At 42.4% G+C, this 18,526-nt stretch overlaps 1 protein-coding gene across 1 annotated transcript in view; it reads left to right on the forward strand.

Annotated features, from left to right (window-relative positions):
- TMPRSS7 (transmembrane serine protease 7) overlaps window positions 1-16,309 on the forward strand; it is a 37,073-nt gene extending 20,764 nt beyond the window's left edge. The window contains exons 10-18 of the mRNA XM_046659161.1: window positions 42-148; window positions 3,864-4,000; window positions 5,884-5,991; window positions 8,078-8,188; window positions 8,951-9,067; window positions 10,481-10,652; window positions 12,205-12,473; window positions 14,042-14,178; window positions 16,042-16,309. Coding sequence (XP_046515117.1) covers window positions 42-148; window positions 3,864-4,000; window positions 5,884-5,991; window positions 8,078-8,188; window positions 8,951-9,067; window positions 10,481-10,652; window positions 12,205-12,473; window positions 14,042-14,178; window positions 16,042-16,212 — 1,329 coding nt within the window. The 3' untranslated portion in view covers window positions 16,213-16,309. The remainder of the gene's footprint in view (window positions 1-41; window positions 149-3,863; window positions 4,001-5,883; window positions 5,992-8,077; window positions 8,189-8,950; window positions 9,068-10,480; window positions 10,653-12,204; window positions 12,474-14,041; window positions 14,179-16,041) is intronic.
- The last annotated feature ends 2,217 nt before the right edge of the window (window positions 16,310-18,526 follow it).

Consider the following 18,526-nt stretch of genomic DNA (forward strand, 5'->3'; position numbering starts at 1 on the left):
TCCACTGAAGCATTTTTCTGACTTACATTTGTTTTTCACAGGCTCCCCTACCAACTCTTGGCATAGCACTGAAGTTCCATAACTACTCAATAACACAGAAGAGTGTGAAAGCCTGTGACCATGGATGGTGGGAAATTAATGAGCACATGTAAGTGATCTCCATGTGGGGGAATCTGAGGAAAAGCCTTACCCAGAGGTTCAAAGTCTTGGATTCCTTGTCCCCAAAGACTTTACACTTTATTATATACAGGAGTCAAATAACTTGCTCAAGGTCACTCAGTTCATAAGTGATTAAGCCAGGAGTCAAACTCATGCCTTCTGGTTCCCAAGTCCTTGCTCCACCCCTGCTCTATGCTGCTGGGCACCTTATTGATGTGCACATGTATACTTTACAAAGGCAGTTTGGCAGATAAAGTCTTTCAAACCATAGAGCTATGGAGGAAAATAGTAAATAGGAGTCTTGGTGGTCCAAAAGTTAGAAACCATTAACCAATTCTGTGCAGTGGGAAAGACCCAGTTGGCCTGACTATATCCTGAGGCTGGCACATGGGTTGAGGCTGACCAGAAAGGCTGAGGGAAATCCAGATGCCTGGGCTTCCTGGACCGACCTAATAGGCGCTCACTCTCAGCCTTAATTTGTTCTTTAGTTGTTGTTATTGTTTATTTGCTTCTAAAGTTATAAAGGGTCTTACACTAAAGAATATAGGCTGCTCTGTCTGTGCAGCAGAAGAACTTCTCAGTTTACTTTGAGATAAGAATCCTTGTGAAGTTAGCTGAAGGGATTTGCCTGCAAATTCTTTGTTCATTGTTATTCCATGAATGAAACCTTCCCTTTCTAAATGATTTTCCTGAACAACCTTCTTTCATTTCCTTTAGACTCTTAGATCACTTGCTAAATAGTCATTGGTCCTGTCTTCATTGGAATAGATCTTATCTGATTTAAAGGCATTCCTGGATTCATTATTAAGATATGGCTTGTACTCCTTTGGGGAGTATTTTTGAATCAAGGGTCTATTATGTAGGAGACAGAAGACTTGGGTTCAAATTTGAGCCCTATTATTTAGTAGCTTCATTAACTCAGACAAATTATTTAACTATTTTGACTTTCAGTATGTAAAATGAGGTAATAATTCCTGCTTAATTTGGTGGGCTTTTTCTTTCTGTTTTTGGTAATCATTCAGTGAAATGATGCATACCACACACCAAAAATATTAGCTGTTATTAATATGATTGATAAGATTAATAACATTGGAAATGATGTTGGATGGATAAATGCTATAGAAATCCCAAATCTTTAGATATTTAGAAATTTAGATATTTAGATATTTAGAAATCCCAAGCTTTAGATATTTAGTTAGAGGTCCAGACAACAAATCTTTACAAATCTTTTGTAAAGTTGTATGCCTAAAATAAAGCTGTACTTTGAAAATGACATATATATATATATTTTTTTTCCCTAAGTGACAACTCCTACTGTTACTGAAACCAAAGTGGGTTCCCTCCTGGCGAGTGAAATCAGACTCTCCACGAGAATTAGTCATCTCACAAAGTAACGTATATTTGCAGCAAATAGGAGACTATGAGGAATCATTTCCAGAGTCATGGCGTCCCCAAACAAAGGGAAGCAGAGACATTTATTTCAGATGGGGAATAAATATTCAAAAGGGGAGGTGGGTATTTGCTTGTGCAGGCTCAGTTGGAAAACAAGCTTCCACATACACTGCAGGGGATGGTAATAAGGCCAAGCTCCTCCTGGAGAGATCTGAGCATTAAAAATAAGCCAAAGGTCATAGGCATAGCTCCCATGGTGAGGCTTAGTCTGGTTCAGGGTAGTTGGTGCATCTCCTTAACACGATGAAAGGAAAAAACAATTTGGAAAAACTATTAAATGCTTCCTTCCCCACCCTTGAGTTCGTCGGGGCAACCAGTTGGTGACACTACTACCCACAATGTGTTGCTGCCAAAGTACAGACAGGGTCTCCTCCCAGGCAGTACCAGGAACGCTCTGTGCCCTACTTCCCCTGAAGGGCCAGCTCTTCACTTTGTCTTGTGAGCTGGCTGAAATCCTATCAGATTCTTTTGATGTTAGTTGCATCCTTAGGATTTAAAATGCCAGCCCTTACCATTATCAGGCTTTTTCATCTAAAAAGGAAAGGCTCTAATTGAGCTAATTTCTGACACCTTGCTGATAAGTTAGGCTAAAGGCATTGGGTCCTTAATGGGGAGGGAAGAAAAAGTGATGCTGACACCAGGAAGCCTGGGAATCTTGAGTTCAGCAAACATGGCGGTGGGATGTGTATGCTCAGGGCAGCTCGAATGCAGTACATGAACCCTGAAGAAGTGGATGGCCTTTTTACAAATATTTTGCAAAGCAAAGTTCCTGAGGGGAAGGTTGATGGTGTGCTAGAAAGTGCTACTGAACTTGTGTCCTAATCCTGCTTCTATTTTCCTTCTATCGGAAATTTAACAAATTACTTCACCCTTTTATGTTTCAGTTGTCTTACCTGTCACATGTCTGTACGCATAAACTAACTCTTGCTGTGTTTCTCAAACCTCTCCGTTTTTTAAAACTTTCATTCCATTAGCTACTGCCCAGCCCCATCACATACCATTCCTCTCTAAACTCTAGCCCAGGCATGGATTCAAAGATCTCTTTTGTCTTGATTCCTCCTTAACATCCACATGATGCTCATCTTTTCAGGAAAACTCCAGTAAATGTTAATGGAAAGCATGAACAAAATCACTATGAGACACAGATAACAGTCATCATGTTTTCAGAACACAGGATTCTGATCCCAAGATGACCACCTAGAGTAGATCCTGGCCCCCAAAGCTTGACTTGGCTTTCAGCTGGGTCTCAGACGCTGGCCTCCACTTGGCCAGGTGGCCACCTGCAGCTGCTATCTCTTCCTCGTATCCCAGGAGCTGGTCTATCAGCCCATCAGTCCTGAACTTCAGCCAATTGCAAAAAATTCTTCCTGAAATATCTATGAATGCCTTTCTCCTTTGAACCTGAAAATCACAGGTTACCTCGGTGCTCCTTCCACTGAGCGCCAGTGTCTCATCCATGGAAAATGAGGATTCCCAAGTGCTTTGAGGGCCTGGAGTGATTGGTATTCACAGATTCCAGTGGAGGACGTACCCCCTGAAGCCTTGTGTCTGCTGTTTCCCATTGAGACCTTGGAGGTTTCACCTGGGAAGAGCCTTGCCCAAACAGGGCAGATCCTAGTTTACCACGGGCCCCCAGTGTGATAATACTTCATGTTCCCCCAACCACAGTGCTCATATAACAATAATCACTAACAAGAGGGACATTTTCTCTTAGGTGATGAGAAGTAAGAAAAATCAGGGTGGGTAAATATTATAGACAGACATTACCACTTTGAAATTTTGCCAAGGACGAGCCCTAAAGTGCACATGAGCTTCCAATTTAGATTGAAATAATATTCTTGTCTTTTGCTTTAAGTGTTGCTGGGATTGTTTGCATATTTTCAACCCCAGCTCATGGATTCCACTCTGATCTATAGAAAGGTTTGTGGGCAATTCATGTTACACACCTAGTTACGCCAAAAAAAGAGAGAGGATTAGGAGAATTAAACCCATATTTCTTCTGATTATAAGTGTTAGTGAGGACAGCAGTGGTACCAGATAGTCCGTAGTATTGCTATTGTTTTATTTAGCAGAGGAGAAAATCGAGGCAGAAGTTAGTCCCGGTCATCAGCATAGAATGGATGACTCCCCTTAGCTCTGCCATGAGCGTCTCCGCTGATGAAGCCCAAATGACCAAAGTATTAGGAATTCACTGCGGATGGGAATGCAGTTGACAGACCCTCATGCTGTGCTCCCTCACCTTGTCTCCTCAGGTACTGTGGCTCCTACATGGATCATCAGACGATTTTTCGAGTGCCCCGCCCGCTCGTCCATGTTCAGCTTCAGTGCAGTTCAAGGCTTTCCGATAAGCCGCTTCTCGTGGAGTATGGCAGTTACAACATCAGTCAACGTAAGCCTGGGATCAGCTCCTTAGAAAACCTTAATAAATGGTTACATGGAAGCTAACATTGTATCACTCTAAAGTTTGAAAATTTAAGGAATGAAAACTGCTTTATTTCTGCTATTTGCTATTGTATTTTTTATAATAATACATCAACAAATTATAAATAAATATAATATAGACAAAATGCATAATAAATAATCTATAAAATTATGTATTTATTACCACTATCATTTAAATTATAGAAGAAATATAATTGGTACAATTAAAAACTGTTTTCTTACATTATTCCTGAAATATAGGGCAAGCCCATTTCTTGATTTGGTTTTCTTCTTGCTAGTCATAAGTCTTTGTAAATATGACTTAAACCGGCATTTGGTGGAAGGAAGGGTGACAGTTGTGACTCACCTTGGCCTGTGACGCATGGGGAGAGCTGGTCGGTCAAGGACGGTTCAAATAGCAGCCCTCAGCGTGCTGAGCTTCACACTGAAAAGCGCTGGAGCATGGCCAGGAAGTGGTCAGTAGAAAAGGCACTGTCTGAGGGAAGTCGTTAGAGCTGGGGAGAAAAGATAGCGACTCAGGAAATTCTCGATCCGTTTTAAAAGGGGAAAGGTAAGTGTTAACTAACTGCTCAGGAGTCCATGAGGACAAGAGTTGAGGGAAAACTCGTTTAGACCCTTTCTTCTTAGCAGTCCCCAAAATACCTGCTTCTGGATTCGGAATATTACACTTCTGAATGTCAGAATGTTCCAGTTTCCAGCAAGGATACAAGTAAATAGAAGCCACTTTATTTTTTCAAACAATGAATATTTTCTAGGAGCTCTCCATCCGTTGTGTGACGCTAAGATAGCGGTTGACCTGACCAGCTCTCTCCGCCCTTCTTTTGTACCAAGGGAGAGACTTAGTCCGTTCAGGCTACTATTACGTAATACCGCAACTAGGTGGCTTATAAAGTGCACAAGTTTCTTTCTCACAGTTCTGGAGGCTAGAAATATGAGGTCAGAATGCCCTCATGGTTGGGGTAGGGCTTTCTCTGAATTGCAGACTTCTCGTTGTATCCTCACCCGGCCGAAGGGGTGAGGGAGCTCTCTCCGTCTCTTTTATGAAGGCATTCATCTTATTCATGAGGGCTCTGCCTTCATTACTCAATCACCTCCCAAAGGATACCATCACATTGAGCATTAGGATTTCAACATATGAATTTGCGGGGGATGCAAACATTCAGACCATAGCAGGGAGGAAGGGTTTATTATTTCTATTTATTTAGTTATAAGCCCAGGATTAATTATTGAAGACCAGGCAGTATTGCATCTTCAATGAGTAGCCTGGGTGAAGTGAACTGGGAGATAGGAAGCAGGAGTCATGAGTTTTGAGGCCAGTCACTAATTCTCTAGGCTCAACTTTCTAAGGTCAGTGGTTCCTAATATATTTTGGAACAGAGATCACTTGAAAATGTAATTAAAGGCACAGACTCCTCAGAGTAATGTGTCTGATCATAAAGATTCAGAGACATCAGAAGCCCATTTATAATTCCCTGGGGAGTCTAGAGTTGGCACACTGAGTGTGCTGGACTCTGAGGGACCTCGCAGCTTTCCCTTTCTTCAAGTCTGTGATGCAGCCCGATTGCCGAGTCGAGGATGGAGGTAGTAGGAGTGTGACGGCACCTGCGACCTGGACACAACAGTGACTCAGAGCTTCTGGTGGATTTGCTTGCTTTCTTCGCCCTCCTAAATTCTCCTTTTTTGTCTTTCAGTGCCCACCTATCGACTTGGTTTGGTGGAGAAATTGTATTGCCAACTTCTCAACCACTTATCACTGCACATTTCTTTGTTAATGTGGTCTGGTGACTTTTGGGGACCCACACAAGATTTCCTATTTTTTATTGTTTCTAGCCTGTCCTGTCGCATCTTTCAGATGCTCCTCCGGTTTGTGTGTCCCTCAGGCCCAGCGGTGTGATGGAGTAAATGACTGCTTTGACGAAAGTGATGAACTTTTCTGTGGTGGGTATTCAAGTTTTGCTATGACTATCTTATGAATGAATAGCTTGTCAGGGCCATCGTTGAAGCTGGTGTGTATCCGGGGTCTTTGGAGCTGTTGTCTTTTGCTGCATAACAAACTAGCTCAAAATTCAGTGGCTTATACTAGTCATTTATTCTGGGTCATAGTGCATGGGTTGTCTGAGATTTGATAGATCTAGGCTGGGTTCAGCTGGATGGCTCTGCTTGAAGCAGTGGGTCCTCCTGAGCTTGGTTCATGGCAGGTTGGGGTCAAGTCTACTCCTTATGGCTCTTTTCCTCATTGAGCTAGTGGGCTAGCCGTGGCAATGGTAGAGGCAGAGGAGGGGTGAGCAAAAGCACATGGTTCCTTCTAAGTCCTCGGCGTGGAACTGGCACACCATCACTTGTGTCGTCTTCCAGCAGTGCAGGTGAGTCGGATAGCTGAGGCCATAATCAAGGGGCAGGGAATTTCATTCTGCACGCTTTGGGGCCATGGCAAGGGTGGGGTGCATAGTACTACCACAGGAAGTGAGGATCTGTGGCTAATCAATCAATCAACCACAATCTGAAACGTAACAACCCCATTCTAAAGCACAGGTCTTTCATCTAGAGAAAGCTCAGAAGCTGTAGAGAAGTAAGCTCTTTGAGCATGCTCATTTGTGGAGCGCTGGTGTTGTGAATAAAAGAAATTTTTTTTAAACCTGTCTAGTGTGCATCGACATCACATTGGTAATAACTAACGGCTGGGGTATTGGATGTTCCTATTTTAGACAGAGAATCTGTCTTGGTTTTTCATTACTATCTGCACTTAATTCCTGAATCTATCTCCAGTTTCAGGGAACAATATGGGGAGGATAGTTCACTGGACCATATGACACCATTGGCAACTCTTTCTCCTAAAGATCCAGAGATTAATTAAAATACAATTGCGATGGTGAAACTATTTAATGTCTTTCGTATTCTTAGAGAAATATTACAGTGAATATAACATAACTGTGAAAAAAACTATACTCATGAAAAATAACCTGTGACTCTACATTCTTATTTTAATTGACAAAGCAAAATAAAGCCCTCTTAACTTATGGTTTATTAAACTTTTCAATCTATAGGGTCTTCTATTTCTTAGGAAAGTAAATACTCACCATTGCATAGTGATTGAGGTTGCTTTTGTTTTTTACATTATTATTATTCCCTGCTGTCATGCTCCAAACAAAAGTCATTATTATTACTTTATAACAAGGACTGTTTTTTGGTAATCATTTTTTCTCACGCCATTTTGAAAGTTATTCTCTAGAAGTCAGTGAGGCATTCTCAGAGACTTGATGAACTATTTCAGGCTCCCTGCTGCCCCTCATAAGAGAGACCTCTGAAAAAACAGAAAAAGATAAAAAAAATGATAACTTTTATAAACTCAGAAACATCTCAGGAATCATAGCTCCTAAGAGTGCTTGCTGACATGCTGTGCCCTTCCCTGGTATACAGGCGCTTCACGAAAATACTGCAAAGAACAAAATCGTGATCGGTTTACACTGGTGTTTCCTAATTCAGGAAATGGGGCTCTCAGGATGAAATCGTTTTAAAGAGAGTTTTCCTTACACGTAGACCACAAGGCTGTTGTCCTTTAAGATCTCGCATTCACTAATCTATTCAGCAAAGCTCTGGTGAGCGCCTACTGTTTGGTCAAGGGATGGAGGTACAGAGATGAATAGGACAAAATCACCAATCTCAGGACACTCTCTCTTTGTTTAGGAAGGTAGACAAGTTCAGTTTTGATAACAGCTTATGGTTTTTATTTTCCCTGAAATGAAATCTTATGATTCATTTAATTGCTATTAAATAAACAAACTGCCAGAGTTTAACACATTTACACAAAAGCAAAAATCAGATCTGACAAAGTCAAAGTGTTAGGAATTACACCAAAGCTTAAACATCTGCTTTTCCTCACGGAGGGGTCAGTTTTGAGGAAAACACACTTTTTATTTTGTTTTGGTCATCTTAACCATTTGCACCTTTCGAAGGGCGCTGTGGGTCATCAGAGAGTCCAGCTGATGTCCCAGGCTCATGAGCCTTCTGTCTGTTCTCATTCTAGTGTCTCTTCAACCTGCCTGCAACACCAGCTCCTCCGGGCCGCGTGGTCCTCTGGTCTGCGATGGCTTCAGGGACTGTGAGGACGGCCAGGATGAACAGAACTGCACTCAGAGTGAGGAAGAGGCCTCTGCCCTCTGCTCCGCTTCCTGTGAAACTCCTCTAAGTCAGAATCGAAATCCCTCCGTTGGGTTAGGGCTATCAACTTGTCCCAGTTTCCCCAGGACTTTCCCAATGTTAGCACTGAAAATCCCCTGTCCCTGGAGTCCTCTCAGGCCCAGACGACATGGGACAGTGGTCACTCTAAGTGGGGTGGAGTGTACACGTGTGTATGTGTGTGTGAATACTGGAAGATTTCCACTGCTGTTTGCTTTTAATGCTGCTCAAAACTAAGAGACACTGAGCGCCTGATACAGAGGGACTTGCCAGCCCCTGCAGAAGCACACACCGCCAGGGTTGTGAACAAATGTACTGCAATGCCTAATGTCTGTCCATTTTACCCCTCAATGGTGTGAAAAGACTGAGTATGGTGGTGATTTTTGCTCAAAAATTTTCTTGGAGAACAAGACAAAGTGTAGCAAAGAGACCATGGCCTGAGCCACTGAAATGGCCAACTGCTTTGCATCCCTCCCACAGGGGAAGAAAGGAGAGGCTGTTGGGTTGGTTCTCGGCAGGTGCTCCCACCTGCCTGCCTTCTAGTGGCTCAGCTGTGATGAAGGGACGGGTCACTGTGGGGCTGCTTCATTTCCCTCTGCCATCTTTCCTGGGGCAGCAGACACTGATCCCATGGCCAAATCATCCTTTGCAGATGGAGTTCAGTGTCATTCACTCAAATCTGTTTCTGGCTGGAAAAAATTCTTCTTTTGTTCACTTTCAGGCATTCCATGCAACAACGGAACTTTTAAGTGTAGCAATGATATTTGCCTTAGGAAACAAAATGCAAAATGTGATGGGACTGTGGATTGTCCAGATGGAAGTGATGAAGAAGGCTGCAGTGAGTGGAAATACAATCATGCCAATCCCTTGCATTCCCTCTTCCTTTGCCTGTTTTTCATTTTCATTCCCTTCTTGGTGTAATCCCCTTGGTAAAGGTTTCCATAGGCCCAGGGAAGAATAGTAAATATTGGTGAACTGAATCTGAAGTCATTTCTCAGAAATACAAGCTCTAGAGTGGGGGCTGGCCTGTGGGGTAGTGGTTAAGTTTGTGCACTCTGCTGCAGCGGCTTGGGGTTCACGTGTTCAGATCCCGGGCATGGACCTATATACCTCTCTTCCAGCCACGTTGTGGCAGCTTCCCCCACACACAAAAATACATGAAGATTGGCACAGATGTTAGCTCAGGGAAACTTTTCCTCAAGCAAAAAGAGGAAGATTGGCAACAGATGTTAGCTCAGTGACAATCTTCCTCACCAAAAAACAAAACCAAAAAAACCTCTAGAGTGAATTTTGTCTTTTTTCTTGATAACAAGCATTAAAACACTAGAAGTTTATAACAAGAACTTTTGCTTTCTAATAACTTTAATCAAGGGAGGAGATCTTAAATAAAAACCCTATGATGGGCTGGCCCAGTGGCACAGTAGTTAAGTTTGTGCACTCAGCTTTGGTGGCTCAGGGTTCACAGGTTTGGATCCTGGATGCAGACCCACACACCGCTCGTCAAGCCATGCTGTGGTGGCATCCCACATACAAAATAGAGGATTGGCACAGATATTAGCTCAGTGACACTCTTCCTCACCAAAAAAAACACCCAAAAAAACAAAAAAAATCTATGAGGAAATTAATAGAAACTGGATCACAGTGGATGACTTTGTTAATTGTGCCTTACCTTATGATCAATATCAAGTGCTGGTTCTTTCTTTAGCTATGACCTGAGAACTATAATCTGCCGTATGTTATTATTAGTTATGTGGTCTCTAATTGACCATGTGGCAACATGTTAATTACATACCCCTACCAATACTATGTACGCCAGAAAATAATTCCTCTGATCACTGGTTTTTCTTAATAGGTTTTCATTTGGTTTGGACTCACAAATTCTCTCCCAAATGCTTTCTCTCAAATCAGCACAACTTCAAAGACACTCTTAATTCGGTTACATTTGGAACTTTTCTTCTGTATCTAAGGACCTAAACCCCAAGGCTGCCATTCATATCAGTGCAGCTGTTACTAATATATCCCCTCCTCCCCTCACGTGATTTATTGTGTCATGGCCTGCATTCAGGATGGAGGGAGTGGTTTGTTGTTCTGGGTTCAGACACACCCACATATTGCCTCTTCTGTAGATAAGCAGGAGGTTTCAAATCGCCTACCTGGTTAGTCAGTGCCCAGCCCAGCTCTAAACTCAACTTAACTTCCAGTTTTTCTTCTAAGTCTGCTTTTAAATCATAAGACCCTTCCTCTCCTAAAGGCTGCAGTGGAAGTTCCTCCATCCTCCACCGCATCATCGGGGGCACCGACACGCAGGAAGGGGGTTGGCCATGGCAAGTCAGCCTCCACTTTGTCGGAGTTGCCTACTGTGGAGCCTCAGTCATCTCCAGGGAGTGGCTTCTCTCTGCGGCCCACTGTTTCCATGGAAACAGGTAGGTTATCTCAATCGGTACTCTAATGTGACACTCTCTCTGGCCACAAACGATACATCCGCCCTCAAGTTGTGGGAAGAAGCTCCCTGTCGGAGACCTTCAATCAGTTCAGTTGGTGGTTTTCTTTGACACCAATTGTGTGCCAAGCATTCTTTTTAGGTATTATTGATATAAAGAAAAAAGAAGAGCACAAAGGAAGCATCAAGAACCAGTAGGCTTTTACTAGGCTGAGAAAATAGGATGGGCATTCAAGTGAGAGGGAGCCAATCTATGAGAATGTGTGGAGAATATGGAATATGGGAATGTGTGGAGAGTGGGTATTGGAGGATGGCTGGAACATGGGGATCCCTATTTAGAGTGAGACAGGGATTCTGGAAGGGTCCTTAGCGTTGGAGCTGGAAGGGCTCTGTCTTCCTTGCTAACGAGATTATTAGAGGGCAGGCAACCTTCCAGCTAAGGGTAAAAGGAAAGCTTGGAAAATAACTTTGCTTAAAATGTAACCTTATTTGGAACCTACTGAAATCTTAGATACAAAAATAATATCATCGATTTCTCATTCTGAACTTTTACAAGTGGAGTCTTTCAAAGAATTTATGTGATTAGAGGATTTACTTCTTCTGGAAATGTCAGGATTCATGTTAATGACCAAAGTAGTTATGCTTCTGTTTGATCACTAGTCTTTTATGCTATGAAACTGCTCCAAGTAATGTGTTAACTTGAATACCCCCCAGATCCCCAGTGCCACCTGTGAGCTCACCCAGCTCTCCAGGGAGATGTCAGCTAAGCTGATTAGGGGCTACATTCTTTGGGCTCTGTCCTTATTTTCTTCCAAAGCTTCCACATTCTCTTCACCCCACCAGAGCAGCTGCTGTGCTGGTGGAGATGGACACCTCACATGGAGACTATGAGACCTTGGGTGACTTTGTGCAGGGCCGCCGGGGTCGGGACCAGAGTTCTGGAAGGACTAACAGGAGTGGTACTTCTGTGAATGGTCATGCTCGAGCAGTTAGAGCCATGAGCTTTAAAGCTTGTGGTAGTGGACAAGAAGGAATTTCATTAAATTCCTGCTTATAACATTTTGATTTCTACTCTATCTGGGTATTCACATCATTTGAATTTGGCAAAAGGATCCCAAGATTGCTGTCTTCCTGGCTCTGTCTGTCTTCATTAAATTCCATTGTTAGCGTGAATAGGAAGAATTTACCAGATTAGTTTCTTACCGACACTCTTGACCTGTGTGTGGTTCATGAAATACCAGTGGCAACAAAATTTCCAGCATTTCCTTAGGATGAGGTTGAGGGAACTTTCTGGAACATGGCTATCATTTTCCACCCATACTACACCTTACTTCGTCTCTGGTTTCCCTGAGGAGACAAGGAAGCTGGGAAAAGCTATGCTTCTTGCCGTGTCTGCAGACAGAGCCAGTGACTATGACAGGACTGAAAGTCAGGCCTCCCTTTTGGCAGCGCTCAGCTCTCTGTGGAGTGCTTGTTTCCAATCCATGTACGGTCCTTTGAGCATTTGACTTGGTGCTTCATTCCCTTTCTTCTAGGCTGTCAGACCCCACACCATGGACTGCTCACCTTGGGATGTATGTGCAGGGCAATGCCAAGTTTGTCTCCCCGGTGAGAAGAATTGTGGTCCACGAGTACTACAACAGCCAGACCTTTGACTACGACATTGCCTTGCTACAGCTCAGTATCGCCTGGCCCGAGACCCTGAAACAGCTCATTCAGCCAATATGCATCCCTCCCGCTGGCCAGAAAGTTCGCGGTGGGGAGAAGTGCTGGGTAACTGGCTGGGGGCGAAGGCACGAAGCAGGTGTGTGTCTGAGTGAGCGCTCATGCCCTTCCCCTCCAGATGATGTGAACTTGTGCTGATGGAGTGCTTTAGGTCCATGGAGAGTGTTGCTGTATATGGTCTCTAACAACTCTGAGAGGTAGGATGGAGGAGGGTATTATTATTCCTGTTTTATAATGTTCGCCCCTTATCTGCAAAAGAAACGGGACCCACTTCATAATGGGGGGGGGGGTCTATGAACAAGGCAGGATTGGATAGATAGTATGGGCCCTCTTCAAACTCTGAGGGGTCTGCTAAGTTTTTCACTGGAGAAGGGCAATTCCTCCTTATTTTCAGGTGTCCTTTCATCCAAAGAAGCAATTCATTTTCATAAAGAAGAGAAGGATACACACACAAACACACCCTACTGTGTCAACTCATAGACAACTGTCTGGAGGATTATGGGAGTGTGTCCATCACAAGGGCAACTGGCACAGGGGATAAGAGTGAGGGCTGGGATCCAGCCTGCCCTTAGCTCCCCAGACTGCACATTCAGGCCTGGAGGTTGCATCAGCCTAGAATTGGTCCACTCAGAGGGGATGCCTTGTTACTACTCCTCCACCCAGAGGGGGCATCTTTTTTGTTATGCACAAAGGTCAGACAATACCGTAGGGAAGTCCCTATATCTGCCCTGTCAACATTTTTCACAGTCTAAGATTCATAGATGATTCTAAATATATAGCGAGGGGAGGAATCCAAAGCTTTGTGAACATCTCCCCAAGGGTTAGTGCTATGCTTTCCCTTGACCTTCCAGTCAGCCCAGATTCCCTTGAAGTCATTTCCAAGGGTTTGTGACAGACACATTTTCCACAAATCTTTAAGCTTACCCTTTGATACTCTCTAAAGACCCATTGTAGGCAGCTTCTCAAGTGTTCGCTGCCTTCATTTAGCTATCGAACTCCTGATTTTCACTACCAGTTTGGGCCTGCCAAGGTCTCAGGGTCCCAGTGAGGGAAGGCAGCTAATTGCTTGAACACCTATAACCTACCAGGACTGTGCTCAGGGCTTTAATTACGTATCTCACAAGACAAAAGAGTTGACTCAACCAACTTGTCCTGAGACATTTCCTTTACAAGTATGAGTGTGTGTGTGTTTACTTTTCTGAATCATCTTAGCCAGACAGGGTAAAAAGGAAGTGAAAGGGCGATAACCAAACTGTTATGTTCCCTGGACACTCCCATATGTTAGCTGTGCTTCTCCACTTAAGGGGTGGGCCCTTGGGACCAGCGAGTATTAGTAGTCACTGGTGCTGACTCACAGTCCTACTGCAGGAGGTACCTGGCAGAGGAGTTTGGTGCAGTGGCTCAGATGATTGAGTCAGACCTTGGGTCTGAATCCTTCTCTGTTACTTGCTCGTTGTCTGTGCCACTGGGCAAGTCCTTCAACCTCCTTAGCCTCCATTTCTTCAGCAGTAAAATGGAGATCATCATAGAATTCACCTCAAAAAATTATTTTGAAGACAAAAGGAGATAATGTGAGTAAATTGTCCAATAAAGCCCTGAATAAGTGTGATCGTTACCATGATTTCTCATTCCAACCATGTTTTCCAGACAATAAAGGCTCCCCAGTTTTGCAGCAGGCAGAGGTAGAGCTCATTGACCAAACCCTCTGCGTTTCCACCTATGGCATCATCACTTCGCGGATGCTCTGTGCAGGTGTCATGTCAGGCAAGAGAGATGCTTGCAGAGTAAGTCATCTAACATGTCCTTCCCATAAATGCTTTCATGTTTAATCTACACCAACTGGGAAATAACTAGGGCAGGTGTTTCCTTTAATTCAGATTATGATTATAATCCAATTGTCTAAGATCAGAGAAAGGTGATTAAATAATTGGGTCTATAAAACTCAGTTTTCTGGTCCCCATGTATTTTCCTCCAATATGTAGAGAATGAGGTCAGCATTTATCATTCTGCTATGATATCCTTATAATCAAAAACTAAAAAACAAAGCAAAACACATACACACCCATAGTGTTTTAGGATTACTACCTAATTCCTTAGCAGCAACCATTTACCTTCTAAAATAATAAGGGTTTTATTCACTTACTCTTTTGACTCAGGCTGGGGGAAAGGAGTGGGAGAAGTGATAGAGGACACTCATTTGTAGGCCTCCTGACTGATAACATTGGAGGTCACCTTTGGAGGCCATTCCTCTGAGCCTCAGATTCCAATCTATGCAGGTGTCTATATGATTGTCAAAAGTAGACAGATGATGTAGAGGATGAAGAAGACAGTGGATGCTGTTCCCACACCTTTCTACAACCTTAGCCACCCCGCCACAAAAATTCATCTTATTATGATAATGATTTCTCTCTTCTGATCTCCTATTTTGTGGCAAGCACTGTGCTAGATGCTTTACATAAATTCATTCAAATCATTCTTTCATCCCATTTTATGGAAGAGGAAACTGGGGCACAGAGAGGGTAAGTACATTACCCAAGGTCACACAGTTAGTAAGTGAATAACTGAGCTGGGATTTGAACCCTTATCTCTCTAACCTTAAAGCTACTATGTTTGGGGTACTTCCTGCAACTGGTCAGTTACGTAGTCCTGTTCCAAAGAGCCACCAGGGTTTACAAGTTAAATTAGACTTAGTAGAGTTGGTGTAGCAATAATTAAAATAAAAAGAACCAAGTTTCTCTAGTAGTCAGCATTTACCTAATCACGTTCAAAATTGTACGGGTGGGATACGGGGCAAATTTGAATGCTTTTTCATCTTTTCCCCCGAGTAAGTTGCAGCTTTACTGATCCTTCAGAATAAGAAAACAAAAATCCAGATGTTATAATTTAAACGATGAATACTGCAGGAATTATATTTAAACTTTGAATTATTTTTTATTTGTACATCATTATATTTCGATTTCTGTAAGACAACATCATGTTCACTCCCAAAGTCTAATTGCCATCTGTCACTATATACATGTGCCCTTTTACTTTGAATTATTTTAGCCTTTGCTTTTGTGGAGTTGAGATATAAGGAGGGGCGCTCAAGTGGGGGTGACTTGTCTGTGACAGCTGTTGGCCAGTGAGCCTTAGGGTTGCTTCATTGGACCTGCTCAACTAAACCAGGTCTCTTCTTTCCTTGGGACTGTGAGCCAACCGCTGAAGGTGCACGGCCCTGAGATAGAGGTCAGCCTCCTGAGGTGACCATGCCTTGTAAGGTTATTGTGAGGATTAAATGACCCAGGACAGTGCTGAGCCCACAGCTTGCACTAAATAAATGTTAGCCCTTATTATTATTACTAATGAAGTTTGTTATTTGTTTGGGGGTATGTGGGAGTTGTTTCCCCTGCAAGAATATTTTAATGTTACGCTTAGTTTAAAGAATCAAGTTTCTGGTGATGAATGCAGCTTTTTGATAAGAAGAATAATTCTAAAGTGACAGTAGAAGTTTTACATTATTTCTCGACACTTCCCCAAACTGCATGATAATTAGCCAAGCCAAAACCCGTCAGAATGGGAGTTTTGAACACAATCCATTAGACACGTAATGACAAAATTGATGATCATGTGACAAATGTATTTCATACTTACATTGTCTTCTTGTGTAGGGAGATTCGGGTGGACCTTTATCTTGTCGAAGAAAAAGTGACGGAAAATGGATTTTGACTGGCATTGTTAGCTGGGGACATGGATGTGGAAGACCAAACTTTCCTGGTGTTTACACGAGGGTGTCAAACTTTGTTCCTTGGATTCATAAATACGTCCCTTCTCTTTTGTAATCGTACAAGTTGGATTTTTGACTGTGATTTATGTGATAGATTCTTTAAAAACCATGCAGTAATTATAAATAAAAAGAGACACTATTTTTTCTGCAAATTTCAGATTCTGTACATTTGGTATTTATTAGAAGACAGAGAGATTCATATGTATCTTATTCCATGTGAAGGATATAGCTATATTCATTCTTTTTTTTTTTTTTTTCGAGGAACATTAGCCCTGAGCTAACATCTGCTAATCCTCCTCTTTTTTCTGAGACTGGCCCTAAGCTAACATCCATGCCCATCTTCCTCTCCTTTATATGTGGGACGCCTACCACGGCATGGCTTGCCACGTGGTGCCATGTCCGCACCTGGGATCCCAATTGGCAAACCCCGGGCCGCCGAAGCGGAACGTGAGCACTTAACCGCTGTGCCACAGGGCTGGCCCAACTATATTCATTCTTAAGCATCAAAGGCCAGTGATTCAGGAATAGAAGAAACCTAAATAATGTCATGAACTAAGCTTCTAAAATAAGAAAATAAGTGGGTGAGATGCTCAGATATCCGTACTTTATGTTCCTGTTCCAGTTATAGATATTTATAAGAATTTAGGCAAACTTGATTTATTGAAATAAGAAATTCCATTAAAAAAACCGTGCCTGATCTTCAGTGTTCTCATGAATTTACATGTACAACATATGCTCCTTCACAATGCTAATAAAGCTAAGTTCAGTTACTGACAGAAGTATCTATATTATTGCTTTCCAATCCAATTTTGCCTAATTATATTATAGGGGACTTTCTTCAGTCATGTCACGTGGAAATATTGTGTACAGAGAAACAAATCAACCAACCAACAAAACTGATGGTTAGTAATTTCACTAAAATGATAGATTGAAGCATCATGATAGTTAGATTGAAAGCATTTACATGGAATTTAAGGAAATTTTAATAATGTTGGTCAGCAGTTGAAAGACAAGAGAATTTTTGGATGAATGTTTTGGAAGTGAAATTTTTCAGAAATATTATCATCTGGCTTCTGTTTATTTTATATACTCCAATGGCCAAGATTTTCTTTTATTTTCGGGGCCCTTTAAGATTTAGCACAGTTGTAAACCTACAGTACATGCTCAATATATCATATTTATTGAGTTTTGGGTCTTGATTGAAAGAGTTTCACACTTGATCTCAGAATGATCTCTTCGTTAACAGAGGCCAGACTTAACAATACCTTTTCCCTGGGACAAAGTCAAAGAAGTAATAACAATGCTATTTTTAAGTAGCGTCCAGAATAGTGAAAATGGCTTTCATGGGACCTCAGAAAATCTTAATGTAACTGCAAAAGGAGAGAGAGCTACAGGTGTCGTCTCCCAGATCAGACAGAAAGACTGAAATCTGGATATAATTTTCCTGAGATAGTGAATATTTTCCAGTTCATAGAACATATTTTGATTTCCTCTTAAAAGACCGTTTCCCTCAGATAAAGGATAAAACATTTTAGTTACCTGTCTGAATAGGTCCTTAAGGATTCAGTAAACCGGCTCTGGGATAGTGCAATTCAGAGTGTACCACTTAACTTACAAGGGGGACTTAGCTACTGGATCTACTACATAGAAGAGCAAATTAGGCTGGCAATCCTTAAAACCTAGGTTTATTTTGCCTGGTATTGCTGTGACCTAGGGTATAAGGTGAATTGTACTTTTTACTTATGGTCATTTCTAAGGTGAAGAATTGCTGTTCAGCAAAATGCACCAGAATCTTTGCATGAGTTTGTGATATCAAAGGAGGAGGGCTGGCTTGATCCATCAGATTCATCAGAGAGGGGTTTTCAAACCACACGTACAAGCTACTGCTCTAAGCACTTGCTGGTGCTAATGTGAGTGGAGCATGTTCCTCAGCATGCAGGAGTGGGGAAAGAGTTGAGAAACACCAACCTAACTTACTTGGTTATTTCATCCAAAGATGGCTTTAGAACCTGAATGATATGGGAATATCATTTTGTTCTTGCAAAGGGGTGAATGGAGGCAAATGCTAAGACTGGTTCAGTTGGCAGAGTGGAATGGCTTCCATAAACCCAGACAGGAGTCCTTCCATGTGCCAAGCTATTGGGAAGAATTGGTAGGGACTCCTGCTGTCCTTCACAGTGCCTTGAAAACTCCAAAATGAAACATCACAAGCCAACCAACTATTTCTCAGTTGTTTTCTGCTTGATTAGCCTGAGTGGCTGACCCAATCACTGATGTTCAGAGTAGCACTGCTTGCCATCTGACAATGTATGGGTACAAACTGTGTTTTCAAGAGGCACAGACCTATTTGAAGATAATGAGATGCCTTG

Source organism: Equus quagga, chromosome 4 (genome assembly GCF_021613505.1).
Source record: "Equus quagga isolate Etosha38 chromosome 4, UCLA_HA_Equagga_1.0, whole genome shotgun sequence".
NCBI lineage: Eukaryota > Metazoa > Chordata > Mammalia > Perissodactyla > Equidae > Equus > Equus quagga.